At 45.2% G+C, this 18,177-nt stretch overlaps 7 protein-coding genes across 7 annotated transcripts; 3 read left to right on the top strand and 4 right to left on the bottom strand.

The window, feature by feature from the left end:
- Positions 1-6,754: 6,754 nt before the first annotated feature.
- On the bottom strand, positions 6,755-6,943 carry SERLADRAFT_347386 (uncharacterized protein; the record flags this gene model as incomplete). Its single annotated transcript, XM_007316090.1, has 1 exon — positions 6,755-6,943. A coding segment is annotated over one exon (189 nt), but the record flags the coding sequence as incomplete, so codon positions are not given.
- A 378-nt stretch (positions 6,944-7,321) lies between these two features.
- On the bottom strand, positions 7,322-7,498 carry SERLADRAFT_343581 (uncharacterized protein; the record flags this gene model as incomplete). Its single annotated transcript, XM_007316089.1, has 1 exon — positions 7,322-7,498. A coding segment is annotated over one exon (177 nt), but the record flags the coding sequence as incomplete, so codon positions are not given.
- Positions 7,499-10,523: 3,025 nt separating this feature from the next.
- SERLADRAFT_435831 (uncharacterized protein) lies at positions 10,524-11,163 on the top strand (the record flags this gene model as incomplete). Its single annotated transcript, XM_007316088.1, has 3 exons — positions 10,524-10,667; positions 10,724-10,855; positions 10,972-11,163. 3 exons carry the CDS (start codon positions 10,524-10,526, stop codon positions 11,161-11,163), a joined length of 468 nt encoding a protein of 155 aa, XP_007316150.1.
- A 539-nt stretch (positions 11,164-11,702) lies between these two features.
- Positions 11,703-13,086, bottom strand: SERLADRAFT_462507 (uncharacterized protein; the record flags this gene model as incomplete). Its single annotated transcript, XM_007316087.1, has 6 exons — positions 11,703-12,022; positions 12,088-12,279; positions 12,351-12,432; positions 12,489-12,715; positions 12,776-12,864; positions 12,915-13,086. The coding sequence occupies 4 exons, from the start codon at positions 12,707-12,709 to the stop codon at positions 11,843-11,845; spliced, it is 675 nt and encodes a 224-aa protein (XP_007316149.1).
- An 80-nt stretch (positions 13,087-13,166) lies between these two features.
- SERLADRAFT_462506 (uncharacterized protein) lies at positions 13,167-13,850 on the bottom strand (the record flags this gene model as incomplete). Its single annotated transcript, XM_007316086.1, has 2 exons — positions 13,167-13,417; positions 13,474-13,850. Coding segments are annotated over 2 exons (507 nt in total), but the record flags the coding sequence as incomplete, so codon positions are not given.
- A 331-nt stretch (positions 13,851-14,181) lies between these two features.
- SERLADRAFT_384030 (uncharacterized protein) lies at positions 14,182-14,527 on the top strand (the record flags this gene model as incomplete). Its single annotated transcript, XM_007316085.1, has 2 exons — positions 14,182-14,343; positions 14,403-14,527. Coding segments are annotated over 2 exons (215 nt in total), but the record flags the coding sequence as incomplete, so codon positions are not given.
- A 584-nt stretch (positions 14,528-15,111) lies between these two features.
- On the top strand, positions 15,112-18,175 carry SERLADRAFT_447272 (uncharacterized protein; the record flags this gene model as incomplete). The annotated part of the gene is made up of 3 exons (XM_007316084.1): positions 15,112-16,174; positions 16,233-17,921; positions 17,973-18,175. The coding sequence occupies 3 exons, from the start codon at positions 15,314-15,316 to the stop codon at positions 18,063-18,065; spliced, it is 2,643 nt and encodes an 880-aa protein (XP_007316146.1).
- Between the last annotated feature and the right edge of the window lie 2 nt (positions 18,176-18,177).

Here is an 18,177-nt window from a genome sequence, read left to right as displayed (position 1 = left end):
TTCTTCATCTCCATCCTTGTCCTTGTCCTCATCATCAATCTCATCCTCATCCTCACTAATTCTACCCACCGACCTGTCCAACTCACTGCTGCTGTTGGAGGGATGATAGGACTTGTTGCTTGACATGGCGACATTGGGATAGGACTCAGGGAAGTGTGCAAAGGTTGAGGTTGCATGGCTCGGGGCGAAGTTGTCATCAGTAAATATATTTGGGTTGAAAGGGTAAATCCCCGTTTGTTTGAATGCTGTGCAGATTAGTTCTGGCGCAACAACAGCATGAACTTTTATATACTCATGTACAATGTTATACCTGTCAATAAGAATGCCATCAAGAGCAAGTTAGCTGGTGTGAGTGGCCCACTTCCTTTGAACTGGCGAGAAGACAACGACGTCAAGAGGCTGCAATTTATGCGTGGTTTTCGAGGGAAAACCAAAAATGATGATATTGTTGTTGTAGGCAATTTTTTGGATGGCGGGTTGTTCATGCCAGCTATGACCGTCAAGGGTCAGTACAATAGTTTGTCATTGATGCAGCGAGAGCTGGCTTCAGGAATAAACACATCACTGAACCATCTCTCACATATGTCATGGTCCGTCCAGCCATTTGGCGTGCGTGAAATGCTGAAAAAAAAAGAGAGAGAGAGAGAATCAGTAAAATAAAACTAGTGTAACATAGATAGTGTACCTCCCAATGCCTTCAAGGCCTTGTACATCAGGAAATGGCCCATTTTTCAAAATAAAAGAGGGCTTCATACAAATGCCAGCAGCCAAAATACACTCAATCATGGTGATGAGCTCAAGGTTGTCGCTTGAAACTCGATAGGCGTCCTTCTTTGTCCTGTCAAAGTAAAATTTACTCCCACTATTCTTCCGACCACCTCCCATCTGAATTCCCTTCCCGTCCATGTTCCAATCGTGCTCTGGGGGTATGCTATTAAATGTCTCATTAATCTGCCTTCGTTTCTCAAAATAATCTTGAACCGCATGCTTTTTGAAATTCATCTCTCTCTTTGGGTCCAGACTTTGAGGTTTCTTGAGCTTGAGGACCGGATTGTGAGCATCGTAGCAATAATGCCAATTCCTGCTTGGCTTCTTACCACTGATTGTGTAGGCATACATACAAAGTTTTCTTGGGTTGAGAGGATTCGCCTCTGTGGCATGATGTCGAGTCCAATCTATTAGCACCTTCTCCTCTGTGGTTGTTAGCAGCTGATTTGCTGCCTGTCCATCCTGCTGGGGTTTGTGTAAGCCGGTTGCACGATCATGTAAAGCCTGGCGGGCAACCTGATTAAGAAAACAAGGTATTAGAACAATCAATTAGCATTTGATTGATCAGTTTGATCTTGATCAATCACTCACATTGTGTGCTCGAGCAGCACCAGCATATGATTTATATTGTCCAGAGTTTAGCCCAGTGATTGCAGCCTGAATTCGAGTCTCGTATTGAGGATCCCTCAATGCATGCTTGGGATGTTTCCCTTTGGTTTTGCTGCAGTTACTGAGGCATGTCATAATTTGTCGATGAGCTGGATGTGTTTGACTTGCTCATCTGTCACTGCGTGGCGCACGCCTGGCGGTCTTGAAAAAGTTGAAAGTACAACTGCACCGTGCTCGGCAGAGCGTTATTTTGTCAAAAATCATGCAAAATAAGGGACTCGCTCAATAATGTGAATTCTGGGGTAGGAAAACTTGGATTGTTTTTTTGGAAGACATACAATAGTGTCTAAGTAACAAATTTTGTTACGATAACACAATTTTTGGACCTTCCCTTTACTTTTATTTCTCCGCTTTAACCTTGTACTATAGCTTTCACACATGGTGCCACGCGGCACTTCCCCTTTCTCGCGCCGCGTTGCCTTTCTTCTTATTTTGGACACAACTCTCTCACACAGTGGAGCTGATCATACGGGCTAGGCCCCATGACATCATCAGCCACTGTATCTATCAACTGTATAGTACACATGTACAAACAACCCTGTAGTAGTATATAAACCCCAATAGATCAAGGAGACTCCTCAGCGAGTCCTCTTGTTGTATACCCACAACTAACTCGGTCCTACCTAAGGAGTAACCACTCCCTCATCATCTTCCTTATAGTGTGTTCTGTGTGCACCAGAGTAACTAACTCTTGGTCGTTACAAATTTAGCCATTTAGGCAGCAGAATTGTCGTATCTTGAAAATGTCTGAATAGCCCCCCCCCCATTCGAACTGACGGTTAATGACAGTATAGAAAAATCGGTCATAGGAAGGAAGGTCTTTGCCCCCGGCGGGCCGGAAAAATAGCCAGGAAGGTCCCTGGGCTATTCTGGGAGCACCCAGGAAAGTCCCTGACTCATCCCCTATTAGTTGTTGCAGTTAACCTCGACATCAATCTCCTAACCAACGCTAACCAACCTTTACGATGTTTCTTTAACCGTCGCTTCGTCCCAGATTTTGGTATCTTATTGGACTGTCAAAGAGATTGCGCTCTGAATGGCATACATATATGATCATACTGAGTCTGGTGGGTATATTGCAGGACTTGTTCAATTGTGCATGTGTCATATTATTAACAGTGTTATTGGAGTAGAAATAAAACTGTCTGACCACTACCTTCACTGTGGGCCCATGTTGGCAGACAGCTGTCTCGAGAATTTGTTCTTCGTCCAAGTAGGGCCCAACAGGTATCTCCTATGTTGGAAGTTTCCTGGTACAATCAGTCCCCTCACATACTTCAAGATGGCTTTCTGTAACAACCAAGAGTTAGTTAATCTGGTGCACAACTAGAACAAACTATAAAGGTAGTGATGAGGGAGTGGTTACCCCTTAGGTAGGACCGAGTTAGTTGTGGGTATACAACAAGAGGACTCGCTGAGGAGTCTCCTTGATCTATTAGGGTATATATACTACTACAGGGTTATTTGTACATGTGTAATAACCAAGAGTTTGTTACTCTGGCGCACAATTAGAACCAACTGTAGAGATAATGATGAGGGAGTGGTTACCCGGTTGTTTGTACATGTTGTACTATACAGTTGATAAAGCAGTGGCTGATGATGTCAGAGGACGCAGCCCGTGTGACCAGCTCCACTGCGTGAGAGACTTGTAGCTAAAATAAGAAGAAGGGCAGCGTAGCGCGAGAAAGAGGAGTTTGAACAAAAGGGAAAGTGCCACATGGCACAATGTGAGAAAACTACAGTAAAAGGTTTAAAGAGGAGAATGAAAATTAAAGGTCCGAAAATGTGTTATTGTAACACTACCCCCTCTAAGGCTCGACTTCCAGGCGAGACCAAGTACCAGAGGTAGTAGTTAGATTTTTGGGCATAGGTTGAAAAAGGGAATTAAAAAGTTTCGAATCCATGCCTCTAAGCTTCCTAGGAGCCGAGGGATTCTTAGAATAAAATTTGCAAACAGCGTTGCGGGAATTGTCCAGATGGGCTTCCGGTTCCCATGTTCTGTCCTCGTCTCCATAGCCCTTCCATAGGACTAGGACTTCTAATTTTCCACGCTTCAAGCATGCATCCACCACTCGTTCGACTTCAAACTCTTCTTCACCTTCCTGGGTGACTACAACCGGTCCAGGCCGGTCCACGTGCTGTCCCGGCAGCAGTCCTTTATAAGGTTTCACATGGCTAATATTGACCGTGGGTACTTCCCTCATCCGTTTTGGGAGTTCCAGCTCCACTGCATTTGGTTTGACTTCCTTAATCCGGTAAGGGCCAATCCACTTTTCAATCAGTTTTCTAGACTGCCGGTCTTTTAATTTTAAGTGGTTGGTGTCTAACCAGACCACGTCACCAACCTTGTAGTCAGGAGCCTTAGAGCGTCTACACTCTGCCCTGTCTTTCATCTGCTCTGCAGTTTTGAATAGCGCCTTGCGCGTTTCGTTTAAGACAGACTTCATGTCCTTGACCATGTTCCCAGCAGCCTTGTTCTTGCTTTTGCCAGGTTGTACATCCATTCTTGGGAGGTACAATCTCATTACCTCTAATGGTGCCCCTCCCGTAGCCGACAACTGTTTAATATTATATGAGAACTGGGCTATTGTTAGCCACTTGGCCCAATCTGTCTGTCTGTCATTAATAAATATCCGGAGATACTGTTTCAACTCCTGGTTGAGTCTCTCCGTTTGTCCATCAGTTTGCGGATGGAACACCGTTGATAACTTGGGTTTGATGCCCAGCATCCGACATAACTCTTTTGTAAACTCACTAGCAAATTGCAGTCCCTTATTGGAGATAACCGTTTCTGGCAGTCCGTGGATAGACCATACAAAATCTTTAAATAAATCTGCTGTGCCAGCGGCGGTAATAGTTTTATTGGTGGGAATACATACTACTTCTTTGGAGAAGCAATCTACTACCACCATTACTGAATCGTACCCGTTTGACTCAGGTAGATCTGTCGTGAAGTCAACCAATATATCTTGCCAGGGACCAGCTGGTATCGGATTTGGCATAAGTTTCCCGGCCGGCGGTTTATGTGAGTTTTTAACCATGGCACATCTTAGACAGGATTTTACGTATTCCTGTATGTCTTTGACCATGCCAGGCCACATGTAGTTTCTGGAGATCAACTCCATTGTTCGTTGCCATCCAGGGTGCCCAGCCACTAGAGTGTCATGATGTCTATCTATTGCCTTGATCCTTGCGGACTCAGGCACATAGACCTTGTCTTGAAAATGGAAGAGCCCGTCTTCCCATAAATAGTTCTCATTGCCATCAAGGCGCGCCTTCTCTTCTGAAGAGACGTCTTTCTTGAAGACTTCCAGAAGATCAGAATCCTGCCTGATTCTAACATTGGCAACCCTTGATTGGTCAATCAGGGTTACGCCTTTGTTGTCATCTTTGATGCCGTTGGCATGAGGGGCTCGAAGGATCCTCGGTGGCACATGAACACGGTGTCTTGTTGATAAAGTGTTTGGTATGGGATAGCTACCAAAGCTTCTTTATCCTAGGGTTACCGGAAGTTTACAACCTAAGCTGGACAACGGGTAATAACCTAGTTCATTCATGGGGTGGAAGTTAATTATCCCTTTTGTTGTGAGTCTGTCGATAGTCCTTGTGCTCTGGAAGACTAATATGACAATGGTAGATATGTCCTTGGTGATATAAAGGACAAGTGGTAGTATGTGAATAGAAGTGTGAGGGTACGTGTGAGTTTGAAGTGTTACATGACTAGCTTCAAGATATAGCCAACACTAGGTGTGACAATGATAGTCCTCACTTGTTGAGAGGCTAATAGGATAAAGATAATAGTGTCCTACACTTGATAAAGGACAAGCTATGATACACTGATGGTCAATAGAAGGGTGAAGCAATACTTGACTATACTTCAGTGACTGACTGCAGATGAGCTTACACCAGATCAATAGATGACTGATATAAGTTTGAGATAGACTATAGAATACTAGAGCTACTTGTGGCAAATAATAAACAATCACAGACTGTAATCACACTTGGACTACTGTTATCTGTGACAGATTTGACTTGATGACTAAGCTTCCTAGGGTGGGCAATACCTCTTGTATGCTTCCTAGGCAAAAGCTAGTTGACTTCTGAGTGGTTGTCCATTTATGTGGGGACTGCTTGTAAGTAAAAGCTTTTTTTTTTATTGGGTGGAAAGTTGGCCTCCTTATATACCTTTTGGCTATAGGGGCTCCTTCCTAGTTGGTAATTACAAATGGTAGTACCAAAATATCTAATGGAAATTCAAAAGGCCAGAATCATCTATTGGGAATCTAGATGATTCTAGAGTGGTCTTTTTGAGACTAAGAATAGAAAAGCAATTTGACTCAGTCAGGCACAGTGTTCTATTTATAAGAAACAAATGCCAATTCAGCCTTCTCCACAGTAAAACAAGAATTTTGGAGAATTTCCTTATTTAGAAGCCCTCCAAAAGTATCCAGACTAATAGGGGCGTAAAAGTATTACCTACTCCCCAAAAACCAGAGTGATTGGTGAAGTGGTTGTTGAGAAAAAGGCAGATTATGTCATGGGAAATTCACTTTCCCTTTTTCAGAAACTGACCATGTGCAAGCCATATGGTCAGATTTCAGTGTGGCTGCCAGTGGCTGACAGTAAGTGTGATACAAGCATTCTTGTTTGGCTCATATCTCCAGAACTAGCGGTCATCAAAATATAAAACTTTGTGACATAGTACTTTGGAATGTGTGCTTTAAGATGAGGTACTTTCTGTCAGGCAACAAATACAAAGCTATATAACAAAGCACAATGCCTGGTCAAGTCCTTGCTGGAAGGCGGTGAATCAGGGTATGAGAATGAAGAGTATCAGTATGAGCGCAAATCCAAACTAATATTGAACTAGAGAACAATACATCGAGTATGTACTTCTTTATATAGTGAATGGCAATGGTCAGACTGAGAAAGGGAAAAACTGAGAAAGTGGTCTGATCAGCTAGCTAACCAATAAGAAAAAGGGAGAAGGTGGTCCGATCTATCATTTTTACTAATTGTATGAGAAAACGTATTGGTAAGGGATGTGCGATTGGCTGTATCAGTAAGCCCATGAGAAGGCGCTGACTCACAACCTTCTTCGCTTATCAATATTCCTCCGAAGTATTCCCAGACATAGCACTGGATCGTGGCTATGTCATCTGGATATCTTCTCGAGGGTCGACAACAAGTCTACCTCGTCGTAGGTACAATAGGACGTAAGTGTGAATAGAGAATAAGAAGAAAAAGGATAAAAGTAATAAGACACCTGCTGTAATCTCTAGTCCAAGGGCAAGAGGAGTGACGGGGATCGAGTCTGCTAACCACGACATGACGGGAATGCGATAAGAAAAATCAATTCCTCACACTTTCTGCGGGGTACAATATGTCGTGGAATGCCATGTCCATACATGAAACATTTTTCATGTATGACAGCGGCCTTCCAAGCATCTTCTTCTTTGATGCGTACATTATTGTACCCCCATCTGAGATCCATTTTTGTCAAGATTTTAAGTAATGATAGTCCATAATCATACACTTTTTACCATCCTTTTTAGGAATGAAGAACACTGGGGACGTCATAGGGCTTTTGGAAGGTCTGATGTTTTCTCAGTTTGAAGGTGTCCTTCAAATCTATAGCATGGTCCCAAGGCTTAGCCTCTGGGAAGCGCTCTGACTTATGTTTTGAAAAGACTTTCCAGAAGTCACGGTACTTGGGAGGTACCAGCCTCTTAATCTCTTCCTCGGGTTTTACCTCATCGTCGTCGTCGTCAATCTTTTCTAAAGATTGGAGCTCATAAACGTGACCAGCGTTTATCTTCTCAAGGCGCTCAGTTTGACGGACGCGACTTGGTTTACCCAAGTTCTTACATTCCTGAGGACAACGTGACAATGTGACAACCCCTGTCTGCCAGTCGATCTCAGGATTGTGTTTAAATAGCCAGGTCCAGCCCAAGATTAAATTAATCTTTCCTAGTTGGGTAGCTTCGGCGATGACTTGTTCTCTGTGTCCTTGATACTCGACAACAAAAGAACATTTGTGCGTGATACAGCCACCCGCGTTAAGCGTACGGTGTCGATGATGAGAACAATTGTTAGAAAACCACACACAAAACAAACTAACACACAATCCTCCCAGATTCCACGGAACTTGTTTATGGGCTTTGCCTCCTAGAACAGTGGGTGCTCTGGTTGTTCGTGGGGTGGTATGTATAACGATCCTTCAAAGTAAAACCCAGAGATGTATGGGTGTGGGTTTTGAGGAGGAGGGATAGTTGGAATGTAGAAGATAGGGGCTTTGTGGCGAGTATAGACAAGCACTACCTTGCTAATCGTAGCACAAATTAGGTTTGAGAATGACAAAGTGACGAGGTGACAAAGTTCCCAGTGATAGCAGGCTCCTGACGCACAGACTGTAGTGCTCAGAAGGACTCTAATCGAAAGCGATGACAATTACTTTCAAAAAGTGACAAGTGACGATGACAGCAGTTAACAGTGGTAGCAGTGGGTGATAAAATTGGATAATGACCAGACCAGGGATTGAACCTGGAACCTTCTGGATACATGCCAGCTGCTCTACCAATTGAGCTATATGGCCAAGGTTATACAATGTAGGACCTTAAACATGACATGCAACCACGGACGTCTTACACAGAATAGCTGCTGCATACTGGGCTGGCTTACAAATCAGAGGTATTATCCTATGGAGTATTGGTATGTCAGAGTATATTCTAACAAAGTGTTGTGACCACACTGGATCACAAGTAGCAGAGTAGTGAACTTGAGATTTAGAGAAGAAGTCTGGATTCAAGTTCTTGTTGTTTTTTTTTACAAGGTAGAATACAGGGGTTTATATAGTAAAAGAAAAGTAGGCTATGCACAGTATAGTTGTGCAAAAAGATTGAGAAAGAACATGAAGGAAGGAATGTACGCTGATGAATCCTGCGTAGGTAGTACAGGATAAGATTGTCAAAAAAAGGAAAAGAAAGGGATAGAACAATGAATGCTGTGAGTAATGTCACAGGTTTGTACAGCCATAAAGTAAAGTCCAATAGCAAAAAGAGAGCAGGAAAATCATGATGTCATGGGAAGATACAGTAAAAAAAGGGCAAGGCAAAACACTATCAGTATCAACACAGTTCCTTTATTGTCAGTCAGGCATTCTAAAAAATATGTGTCCATAAAAATGATTCAAAAATCAAAAATAATTGCACTGTAAATGAATGTTCTGCTGAAAAAAAAGAAACTGGAGCCACCGGTCCACCACCTAGTCCAAATCCAACAGTTTCATGGCCTTACCAATGGACTGGTTGTGTTGGACCACCTGATCAAACGAGGGAGGGAGAGGAGTAGTTCCAATTTGGAACAAGTGAGTCCCAGGCAGCGTGTGATAGGTGTAGCTGTAGCGAAGACGATGGACAAAAGATAAGTGTACCCAAGTGAATGGGAGCAATGAACATGGGCGACGCAAGGGGATGAACCTTCTCCAGCTCAAAAACTACCCACCCACGCTCCAACCAGGCAAGATGAGCGACCAACGTTTTGATGGTATATGATGGCAGATCAACATCATGAAGATGGACCTGTTGCCCTATTTGGACCGGCCGCTGGGGCTTTGCTGATATCAGCAGTGGCATGTGGTAGTCGACGGATCGGCGACGGAAGTGGATAGGAAGTGGTGACATCAGAAATGGTGGGGGTGCAAAGAAGATGAGGAGGAGGAGGCTGGAGGTGACGAAGAGGTGGATTAGAATGGGGATCCAGAAACGACCGTCAGGTGAGAATAAAAAGGAGAGGAAGGGGCCCATAGTGGGGCTAGGCAAAGGAAGGGGAGTAAGGGAAACAATGAAGGTGAGGGCGCAATGCAATGTGTAGCCAGTGGCGACACGAAAATTTGCCGAAATGCCGAAACACGGAAAGTACCGAATGGAAAGCAAAGGTGAGCGCAACTGGATTGCTATTCCACGTGGCACTGTGCCTGTGTGGCGCAAAGGTGAGTCTTTTTGAATATTTGCTTTGTTATTGACACCTGTCCATGCTACCAATCAACGTTGGTGCATGACAGCGTCAAGTGTCATACCTCTCAATTGTAGGCTCCCTCATGTATGTCATGCTCAGAACCCACCCAGACATTGCCTACGCTGTTGGAATACTAAGCAGACATAGCTCAGCTCCAAGAAGCCATCACTGGGAAGCTGCAAAATGTGTCCTCCAATATCTGAAAGCAACCAGGGACATGGAACTACGTTATGATGGCACAGATGTCTCCATGGACATGGATTTCTATGGATATTCGGATGCAGATTGGTCTGGAGACCCAGACACGTCTCAATCAACATCAGGCTTTGTTTTTATCACCATCCGAGGAGCAATCTCCTGGGCAAGCAAAAGACAAAGTATGGTAGCTTTATCCTCCACGGAGTCAGAGTACATTGGATTGAGCAATGCTGGACAACACCTTGCATGGCTTCGGACATTTTTTGAAGAAATTGGACATGCTCAAAATGGACCTACAACATTGCACTGTGACAATCAAGCAGCTATCATTCTTACATGAGATCTGCAGTTCCGTGCATATGACAAAACCGGATAAACCCGGTCTCTGCCGAAGCAGCCATTGTTCTCCATGGAGCATAGCCACCACTCCATGGAGTAACCATTGTTCTCCTAGGAGCACAATTGTACTCCTAGGAGTCATTATACTGTAGCGAGTAGCACCTCCGACTATAAGTAGTAGGGGGTTTAGTATAGAAATACCTCAGTTGTTTCTATAGCCTCTTGGGCAGCGGCTGAGGTATGTTACATTACATTTATTAGACATCACCTTAAACTAACATCCATTGTAGTTTCACATAGGTAAATAATATAGTCGTTTCTATAGCCTCTTGGGCAGCGGCTGAGGTATGTTACATTACATTTATTAGAGATCACCTAACATCCATTGTAGTTTCACATAGGTAAATAATATAGTCATTTCTATAGCCTCTTGGGCAGCGGCTGAGTTTCACATAGGTTTATTAGGTTATGAGCCCTGGTGCGCAAAAGCTACGCAGGAAATAATTCTTATTTGAAACGGCAACCTCGGAACCATGACCACAGCACGCGATACATCCGCATGTCCAGTTCTCACTGGACCCAACAATTTTCAGATATGGAAACTCCGGATCATCTCAAAGCTACGTCGGGAAAAAGTTCTCCAGGTTGTTACTGGAGAGGAGTTTAACTCCTCTCCAGTAGCAACCCGGAGAAATTTTTCCCCACTATAGTTATGAGATGTAATCCATGTTAGTGCCATTACTATTATGTAATCCGTCATCACTCTATCACGGGTGAGGGAGGCTATCACAACATAATGGGATCCGCACCCGTGTACAGTGATTCTGGACCTTCTGGGCATGCAACCAATCAGTATGCTTTCCAAGTACGCCTTGGTAGCTTAGTTGGTAAAGCACCAGACCATGAAAGCTGGAGTCCCAGGTTCAAGCCCTGGCCAATGCATCTTTTCTCATACTATAAACAAATGTCATAATTTGTCAGCATATTCAACGGAAATATCATTTTATCCAAGATGACTTAGTATCAAAGGGAGAGGCAGTAATCAGATATGTTCCTACAGGAGATATGGTTGCCGACATTCTCACTAAACCCCTCACTCACGAAAAACACTGGAAATTCTCTAAAGCTATGGGACTACGGTTGCACTTGAGTGGGAGTGACAAAACCGGATAAACCCAGTCTCTGCTAAAGCAGCCATTGTTCTCCATGGAGTCACCATTGTTCTCCTAGGAGCACAATTGTACTCCTAGGAGTCATTATACTGTAGTGAGTAGCACCTCCAACTATAAGTAGTAGGGGGTTTAGTATAGGAATACCTCAGTTGTTTCTATTAGCCTCTTGGGCAGCGGCTGAGGTATGTTACATTACATTTATTAGAGATCACCTTAAACTAACATCTATTGTAGTTTCACTTAGGTAAATAATAAAGTCATTTATATAGCCTCTTGGGCAGCGGCTGAGTTTCACTTAGATTTATTAAAAACCATGGGAGTGAACCTAAGTGAAATAACCAATGCAACCTTTGGGATCCTTCATTTTAGACCATTGACACCAAGAAGTGCTAGCTGAGGTGTATATACCCCCCTACATCTGCAGTCAAGTCCGATGTTAGCCGAGCGCAAAAAGCTGCTCAGAGCTCTAATAACAGTTTTGGCGGGGCACTTTTCCGCAGATGTAGGCCTGATCATATTTGCCTCATTAAACTCGAAAATTATCTGAAGCAACGGCTCAACTTGCATTTGTATTTCTATGACAGCAACTTGCCAGCAAGCCCATAATCCTAATTTATAGTGATACCCAATCCAGATACACGTACAAGATTGATATTTTAGCTATAGGTGATAATGCAGGTTCAAAGGTTTATGGCGTATAAAAAGCCATCATAGCCCTTCTCTCCGACTGTCCCAATAGTGGTAGCATCAACGCTTGTGTCGCCTTTAAGATTCTTCAGCAATTTTCGGATGCCTTCTACGGGCTCATCTGAGTAAGTCGGGTCCGCAACTTTTCCGTTGCGAACGACATTATCAACGATCTGAACGCCGTGAAATTTTTGCTCTCAGAATCGACACCAGTCAATACAAAGGATAATTGACTTACGATGACTCCACCCTTCTTAACAAGGCGTTTAGATTCCTGGAAATAGGTAAGGTTGTTCGGTTTATCAGCGTCTATGAACGCGAGATCAAAGGACTCCGCAGGGCCTAATTCTTTCATAGTCTGAGTAGCATCTCCGATGACAATTTTCACTTTGGAAGAAAGGGCAGCGTGGTCAATGTTTTCCTGCGCCACCTAGCGCAATTGGTGCGACAGTAAGTTATCGATATGACTTTTGCCATTATTAATTATATGCAGGTACATACCTGCGCAAATTTCTCCGACAGCTCAAGAGTAATGAGTTCCCCATCGTCAGGCAGTCCTTGAGCGAGCCATATTGTGGAGTATCTGCGCATGCAGATATCGTGAGTGACAGTTCAAGTAGAAATATGTGGTTGACTCACCCCCCAAGAGTCCCCACTTCCAGTATCCTCTTAGCTCCCAGCGACTGTATGAGGAGCTTCAAGTACTTTCCCTGGGCGGCCGTTACAGCCCTGTCCGGTAAATCATTCTGGACACTGGTCTGGAGAGCGTGTTCCAGCGTCGCGTCCTCGCGAATTAGAAAGGAGTTGTGGTATTCATCGGACTGAGCCCAGTCTTCGAGTTTAGTGACTTGGAAATGCATGTTCTTCTGTACTCGGAAAGGATGTAAACGTCAAGATGGGTGTCAAAAAGTTCGACGAAACCTTGCCTATATATATATATTTCCGGATTCCATCCTTGGGAGGAAAGACATGGGCGTAACTTGAGAGCGAATATGTGTGGTGATAGAATTTGAAGCTGAAGTGTATGTCCATCTAGAATCCATCGTGACACTAATCAGAACTTACCTCAGGGTTCCGCTAGGTGGCGCAGGCTAGTGGTAAAGAACGGCGCTCTTGCTTGCAATGTGACAGTAGTTGTTGGAAATGTCAGTGATAGGATAAGATAGCTGTACCCTTCCAGAGTCCTTTGATCTCGCATTTACTGACATTGACAGACAAAACAGCCTCACCTGTTCCTGCTTGCAGCAATGCAACGGCCAGTTAAGAAAGGTGACGTGAATGTAAAGACATTTTATCCAATGATCCAATGTTACGAATGATGGCCGCCCTCCTGACCGTGTAAACATTTGTGTGTAATCGTGGAATATGCAATGGTCGGGTCTCGAACCCAATGATGATCGGAGGAAAGGTTTTCGAGCGTTATTGAATGGTCCCAAAGACGACAGATGTAGATGCCGACCATTGGGCCAGTTGGGAGAAGGACCGTGACAGCTTGTAGAATGCCATAAAACTTTTGAATCTGCATTGATATACGCAGCCAGAACTTTGTACATGTATCTTACATGTATCTGGATCAGATATCTCTATGGAATGAATATGATTAAGTTTCTATAGAAAGACATACTGTAATTCCCCTAGACATTCGGACATCACATGGCCACAGCTCGTTATCTCTTCTCTTGGCGTAAAGGTCTGATCTAGGTGTGACGTGAAGACACCGGACTCGCACACTTGCTGATGTTTCTTTCGGCTTGGTTGGTACAACCTGGATTATGGCTTTGGTGGAACATTGCGGACGGCGGGGAAAGAAGCTACAACGACTCGGCAGTGAAGTGGTGACTGGAGGCTTAGGATGGCCAAATCCAGCAAGTGCTGTGTTCATTCACCTAAGGGACCGGTAAGTTCCGGAATGCGTAGTTTCCATGGCGCTGTCAACTGTCTGCTATCAAGTAGAAGAACAGATAGCGTGACTCTACCAGGCTGTTGTTCTGGCCTGGCCTGATGATTGATGGAATGTAGACTCCTTATAGCATTCTGCGAATCTCGGGTTGTGGATTCAAAGCTTCTTAACCATTCAGCATACGATACAATTGCAAGTTAAGTTGATACAGGGGAGGCGTCCTGTCAAATAAATGGCTAATCTCAACGCGCTGGACTCAATACACGATACCACAACTCACTTACCTAGCAGAAGTAGTGTTTTGACGCAGTCGCCGTCAAAAGGCTCCATTTCACTGGTCATTTTTAAATTTGGGATTCTTCCTCCGGTGAAGGTAGCAATTCTGCATCTCTTGTGTCTTGGAGTGGGAAGGAGGTGTGCCGGAGGATACCTCATGTAGACGTAAACTACGGAGCTAACTACACGACAGGACTGTACATGGAGTGGGACGTATCGCTGATATGTATGGGAGTCGAATGACGTTTAGCGCTTGCGTCCATCGACGAGAAGACCAATCGATATACGATACCCAGTCAATTCTGAGTGACATCAACACTATGAAAATTAAGATATGGTGAGTCTCAGACAAGATAAAATACTGGGGAGAAACTTACCTAACCACCTAATCAGTATTCTAATACTTGTCCTTCATCCTCTATTCTCCAAGTCTATGCAGTCCACTTCAGCCAAGCAAATAATAACTGCTACATTAGTATGGTGTTCGATATCAGATAGTCCTGCAATAGCACGGCAATTCAACCAACGTTCAACAACGATAGTGCCACAAGTAAATAACTTGTGTTTTGACACTTCACTAACGCCGTACTTTGGTGGCGAGGACAGAGCACAGCAACAGCCCAAGGGCTACTCCTCAGCCCGACAGTGCCAACCCGAATGTCGGCGACCATGCTTTCTTCGCCCCAGAACGCGCAATTTGTTGCCAACTGCACTCTGAATCAGGTCATGGGCACCTCGTCATATTCCGCGTCCCTCGAGTGGCACAACTCCTAGGACAGATCTCTTGACCTTGCTTTGGTCTGGTTATTATCGTTGTGAGGCTATAGAATGAATATCCTCCATTAAGAGCCTCTCGACTTGCTTGCGTGGCGAAATGAAAGGATCAGATCAGATCATAAAGACACCATTATTATGGCTGTTCCAACGGCTTGTGTAGAGTGAGGATAGGTGGATAGAATATGGGGAATGGCCATGGTAACGAATCCAACTCCAAGTCTTAGTCTGTCTGAAAGGCGGAACCCTAACCTGAGTATCAGTGCGGTCCAAACTAGCTTCGTTTTGCTCACTCAAATTTATTGCGGTCTTGTCCTCTGCTGCGGTATTGCTTGTTACGAAGGATTCACAACAACTTCAGGCATTTTCTTTCTAACCTCTACCTTGCAGCGGTTCCTTTATCTTTGGCGCATCTTATGCTCTACATTCCATAGTAAATATCTAGTTGCTTACCGTGACTATCAACACTCAGGATCGTCGTCTCGAATAGCTAGTCGACACGGTTTCACTAGTTATGTCTGATTCTTTCGCTGACCTTTGGAACTCATCTGCGCCTACAAAACCAACCCAGCCGCAAAAACTTGGCGCTATATCTCCACAAAATACCAACCCTCGCCGCCCTCAAAACGATGTCTTTTCTTTGCTAGCTTCATCCGGTTCTCAGCCTTCTTCTCGAATACAGTCTCCCGCAGTCTCCAGCCCAGCCCAAAGTAATAGATCAGTACAGGCAACGCAGGCTACAAACGCAAGCAAGAGCAATGGCGATGCTTTCAGTGGGTTGTTGTCGGGGTCATTGGGTAAAGGGCTGGGAAATGGTGGTGCGAATATGACTATCGCTGAACGCGCTGCAATGGTCGAGAGAGCGAAGTCGCAGCAGTATCAACGGACTATCAATGCAGCCCAAAGCCAAAGACAATCCCATTCATCAACCTGGGCTGGAATTGATTCGCTCGGTCAGTCCATGTCAAATAAACAGCCATCGCTGGCGATTTCTGGCAGCAGTCTAGAAGATGACTGGGACTTGGGGTTTTCATCTGCGCCGAAGGCCGATACTAAACCTTCTCTGATAGCCACACCCGTTCATAACGACGACTGGGATCTTGGTGGTTTGTCTTCACCCCAGCCCACTACGAAACCTCCTACCCGCAGTCAACCATCCCAGTCTATATGGGATATAGATGATTTTACCTCCGAGTCTGTGTCTCCCTTGCAAGCCCCCGCACACAAATTTCTTTCACGTTCGGACTCTCCTGGTGATTTCGACTTTGGTAACAGAGAAGATGGGTTGCTAGATAATGATTCAGACCATGGAGATGACATCTTGGGTGACCTAAGCAAACCCATCGATAAAGTGGCAAAAAATATATATTCGCATGTATGTTGTTGTGACACTATTGCTCGTGGCGCTACCAACTAATCGACGAGGATGCCAGGACCACTCTAACAGAGCGACGCCTTCTCCCCGTCCCCTTACATCTGGCCAATCCTCCAGGCCTGTCTCTCCGCCACCTCACATTATTGGCCAAATAGTAGAGATGGGTTTTTCTCCGCAACAAGCGCGCGTCGCCCTCGCCGCTACTGACACTGGACTGGATGTCCAGGCTGCCTTGGAAACACTGTTATCTAATGGTGCAGGTTCAGAACCGCCTTCGAATCGACGCCCAGTCCCAGGTCGCGAGCGCGATATAGATCATTCTTCTGAGTCGCGACGACGTCAAGGTGCTCGGACTCGGCCTCAAGCACATGCCCAGCGTCCTCGTGAAACTTCATCGCCCTCCGAGTCCCAGCAACAAGATGGTGACCTCAAAGAACAAGCTGATAAACTAATTGCACAAGCGAACGAAATCGGGATAAGCTTATTCAATCGCGCCAATGCCCTCTGGAAAGACGGTAAAGAGAAAGCACAGAAGCTGTACGAAGAACGAGCGGCTGCGGCGAAAGGTGCCAGTTCACCTCAGGCGCAAGATGGGAGACCTCGGTGGATGCAGGAAGCTTCATTTAGAGATGATGATGATGATGATGATGATTCTAGGAGAAGAGATCGCGAGGGTGCTTCTGCTGATGTTCTGCCGCCGAAACCATCGAGAAGACCGAATGTTGAGCCTAGCCGCCAGCCACAGCCCAAAGAAAATGATCTACTGTCGCTGTCGGTAGACGCTCCCGTCGCGTACAAGTCACCTTTCCGTCGTGGCCGACCCAAAGCTGAAATCGTGCAGTCTGGTCCATCCTCAGTTCCTGCTCGAGCACCTTCTCCCATCCAACTTGTACAGAGGCAGACCGTCTCAGCATCTCTCTCTGCTATCACCGCATCTAACAAACATAAATTAACCGGAACGGAGAAATATAAACTTGGGCAGTATGCCGATGCAGAAATTGCTTACTCTGCCGCCATTGCTGCCCTTCCTCACTCGCATCTCTTGCTTGTTCCACTGTACAACAACCGAGCCTTGACCCGCCTGAAAACAGGAAATCACACGGCTGCTGTCGACGACTGTTCCGCTGTCATCAAGATCATCGGCGTATCGTATCATCCCGCTCGAGAGGCGAAAGTTGTGCGGGAGGAAGATGGTTCAGGGGCAGATCTCGCTGACGGCCTCGTGAAGGCCTGGAAGCGACGCGCTGAGGCTTATGAAGGTCGAGAAAAGTGGGAGCTGGCGCAGAAGGACTGGGAGTCTGTAGCTGGGGCTGAATGGGCTGCTGCTAATGTACGAAATGAGGCTGTAAGGGGAGCTGGGAGGTGTCGGAAGATGGCAAGCGCTAGTTCTGAAGCAGGTGCTTCTTCAGCGCCACCCAAGCCTCGTCCACCACCTGTGCAGCGAAAACCACCTGCACTGAGTAGGCGTCCGTCGCCACCGTCACAAGCTCTTAACAAGCTGAGGGAAGCTAACGATGCAGCGGATGCTGAAGATCAAGCTAGACATGAGTTGAAGGACAGCGTTGATGGTCGTTTACTGGCTTGGAAAGGAGGCAAAGAGACGAACATAAGGGCTCTTGTGGCCAGCCTAGACAATGTGCTGTGGCCCGAGCTAGGGTGGCAGAAGGTTGGAATGGCAGATCTTGTCAGTCCGTCACAGGTTAAGATTAGGTATACCAAGGCTATTGCGAAGCTACATCCCGATAAGGTGAGTTCTACTGATAACTAATTGATCGACTCGTTGCTGATGCGTGCATAGCTTAATGTCAATAATACTACGCTAGAGCAAAGGATGATCGCGAATGGCGTGTTTGGAGCACTCAATGAAGCATGGAACGCATTCAAACAATGATTAGATGTACCCGGATTCTGTTGTGCTTGGTTATATGTTATAGATGATTGAATGTATATGTAGAATTTTTTCACCGAGGACATCAGTTATTGCAGGAGCTTTGACAAGTTTA

Source organism: Serpula lacrymans, assembly GCF_000218685.1.
Source record: "Serpula lacrymans var. lacrymans S7.9 unplaced genomic scaffold SERLAscaffold_4, whole genome shotgun sequence".
Lineage (NCBI taxonomy): Eukaryota > Fungi > Basidiomycota > Agaricomycetes > Boletales > Serpulaceae > Serpula > Serpula lacrymans.
Note: the sequence above shows the minus strand (reverse complement) of the source record. Positions and strands in the feature narration are given on the sequence as shown.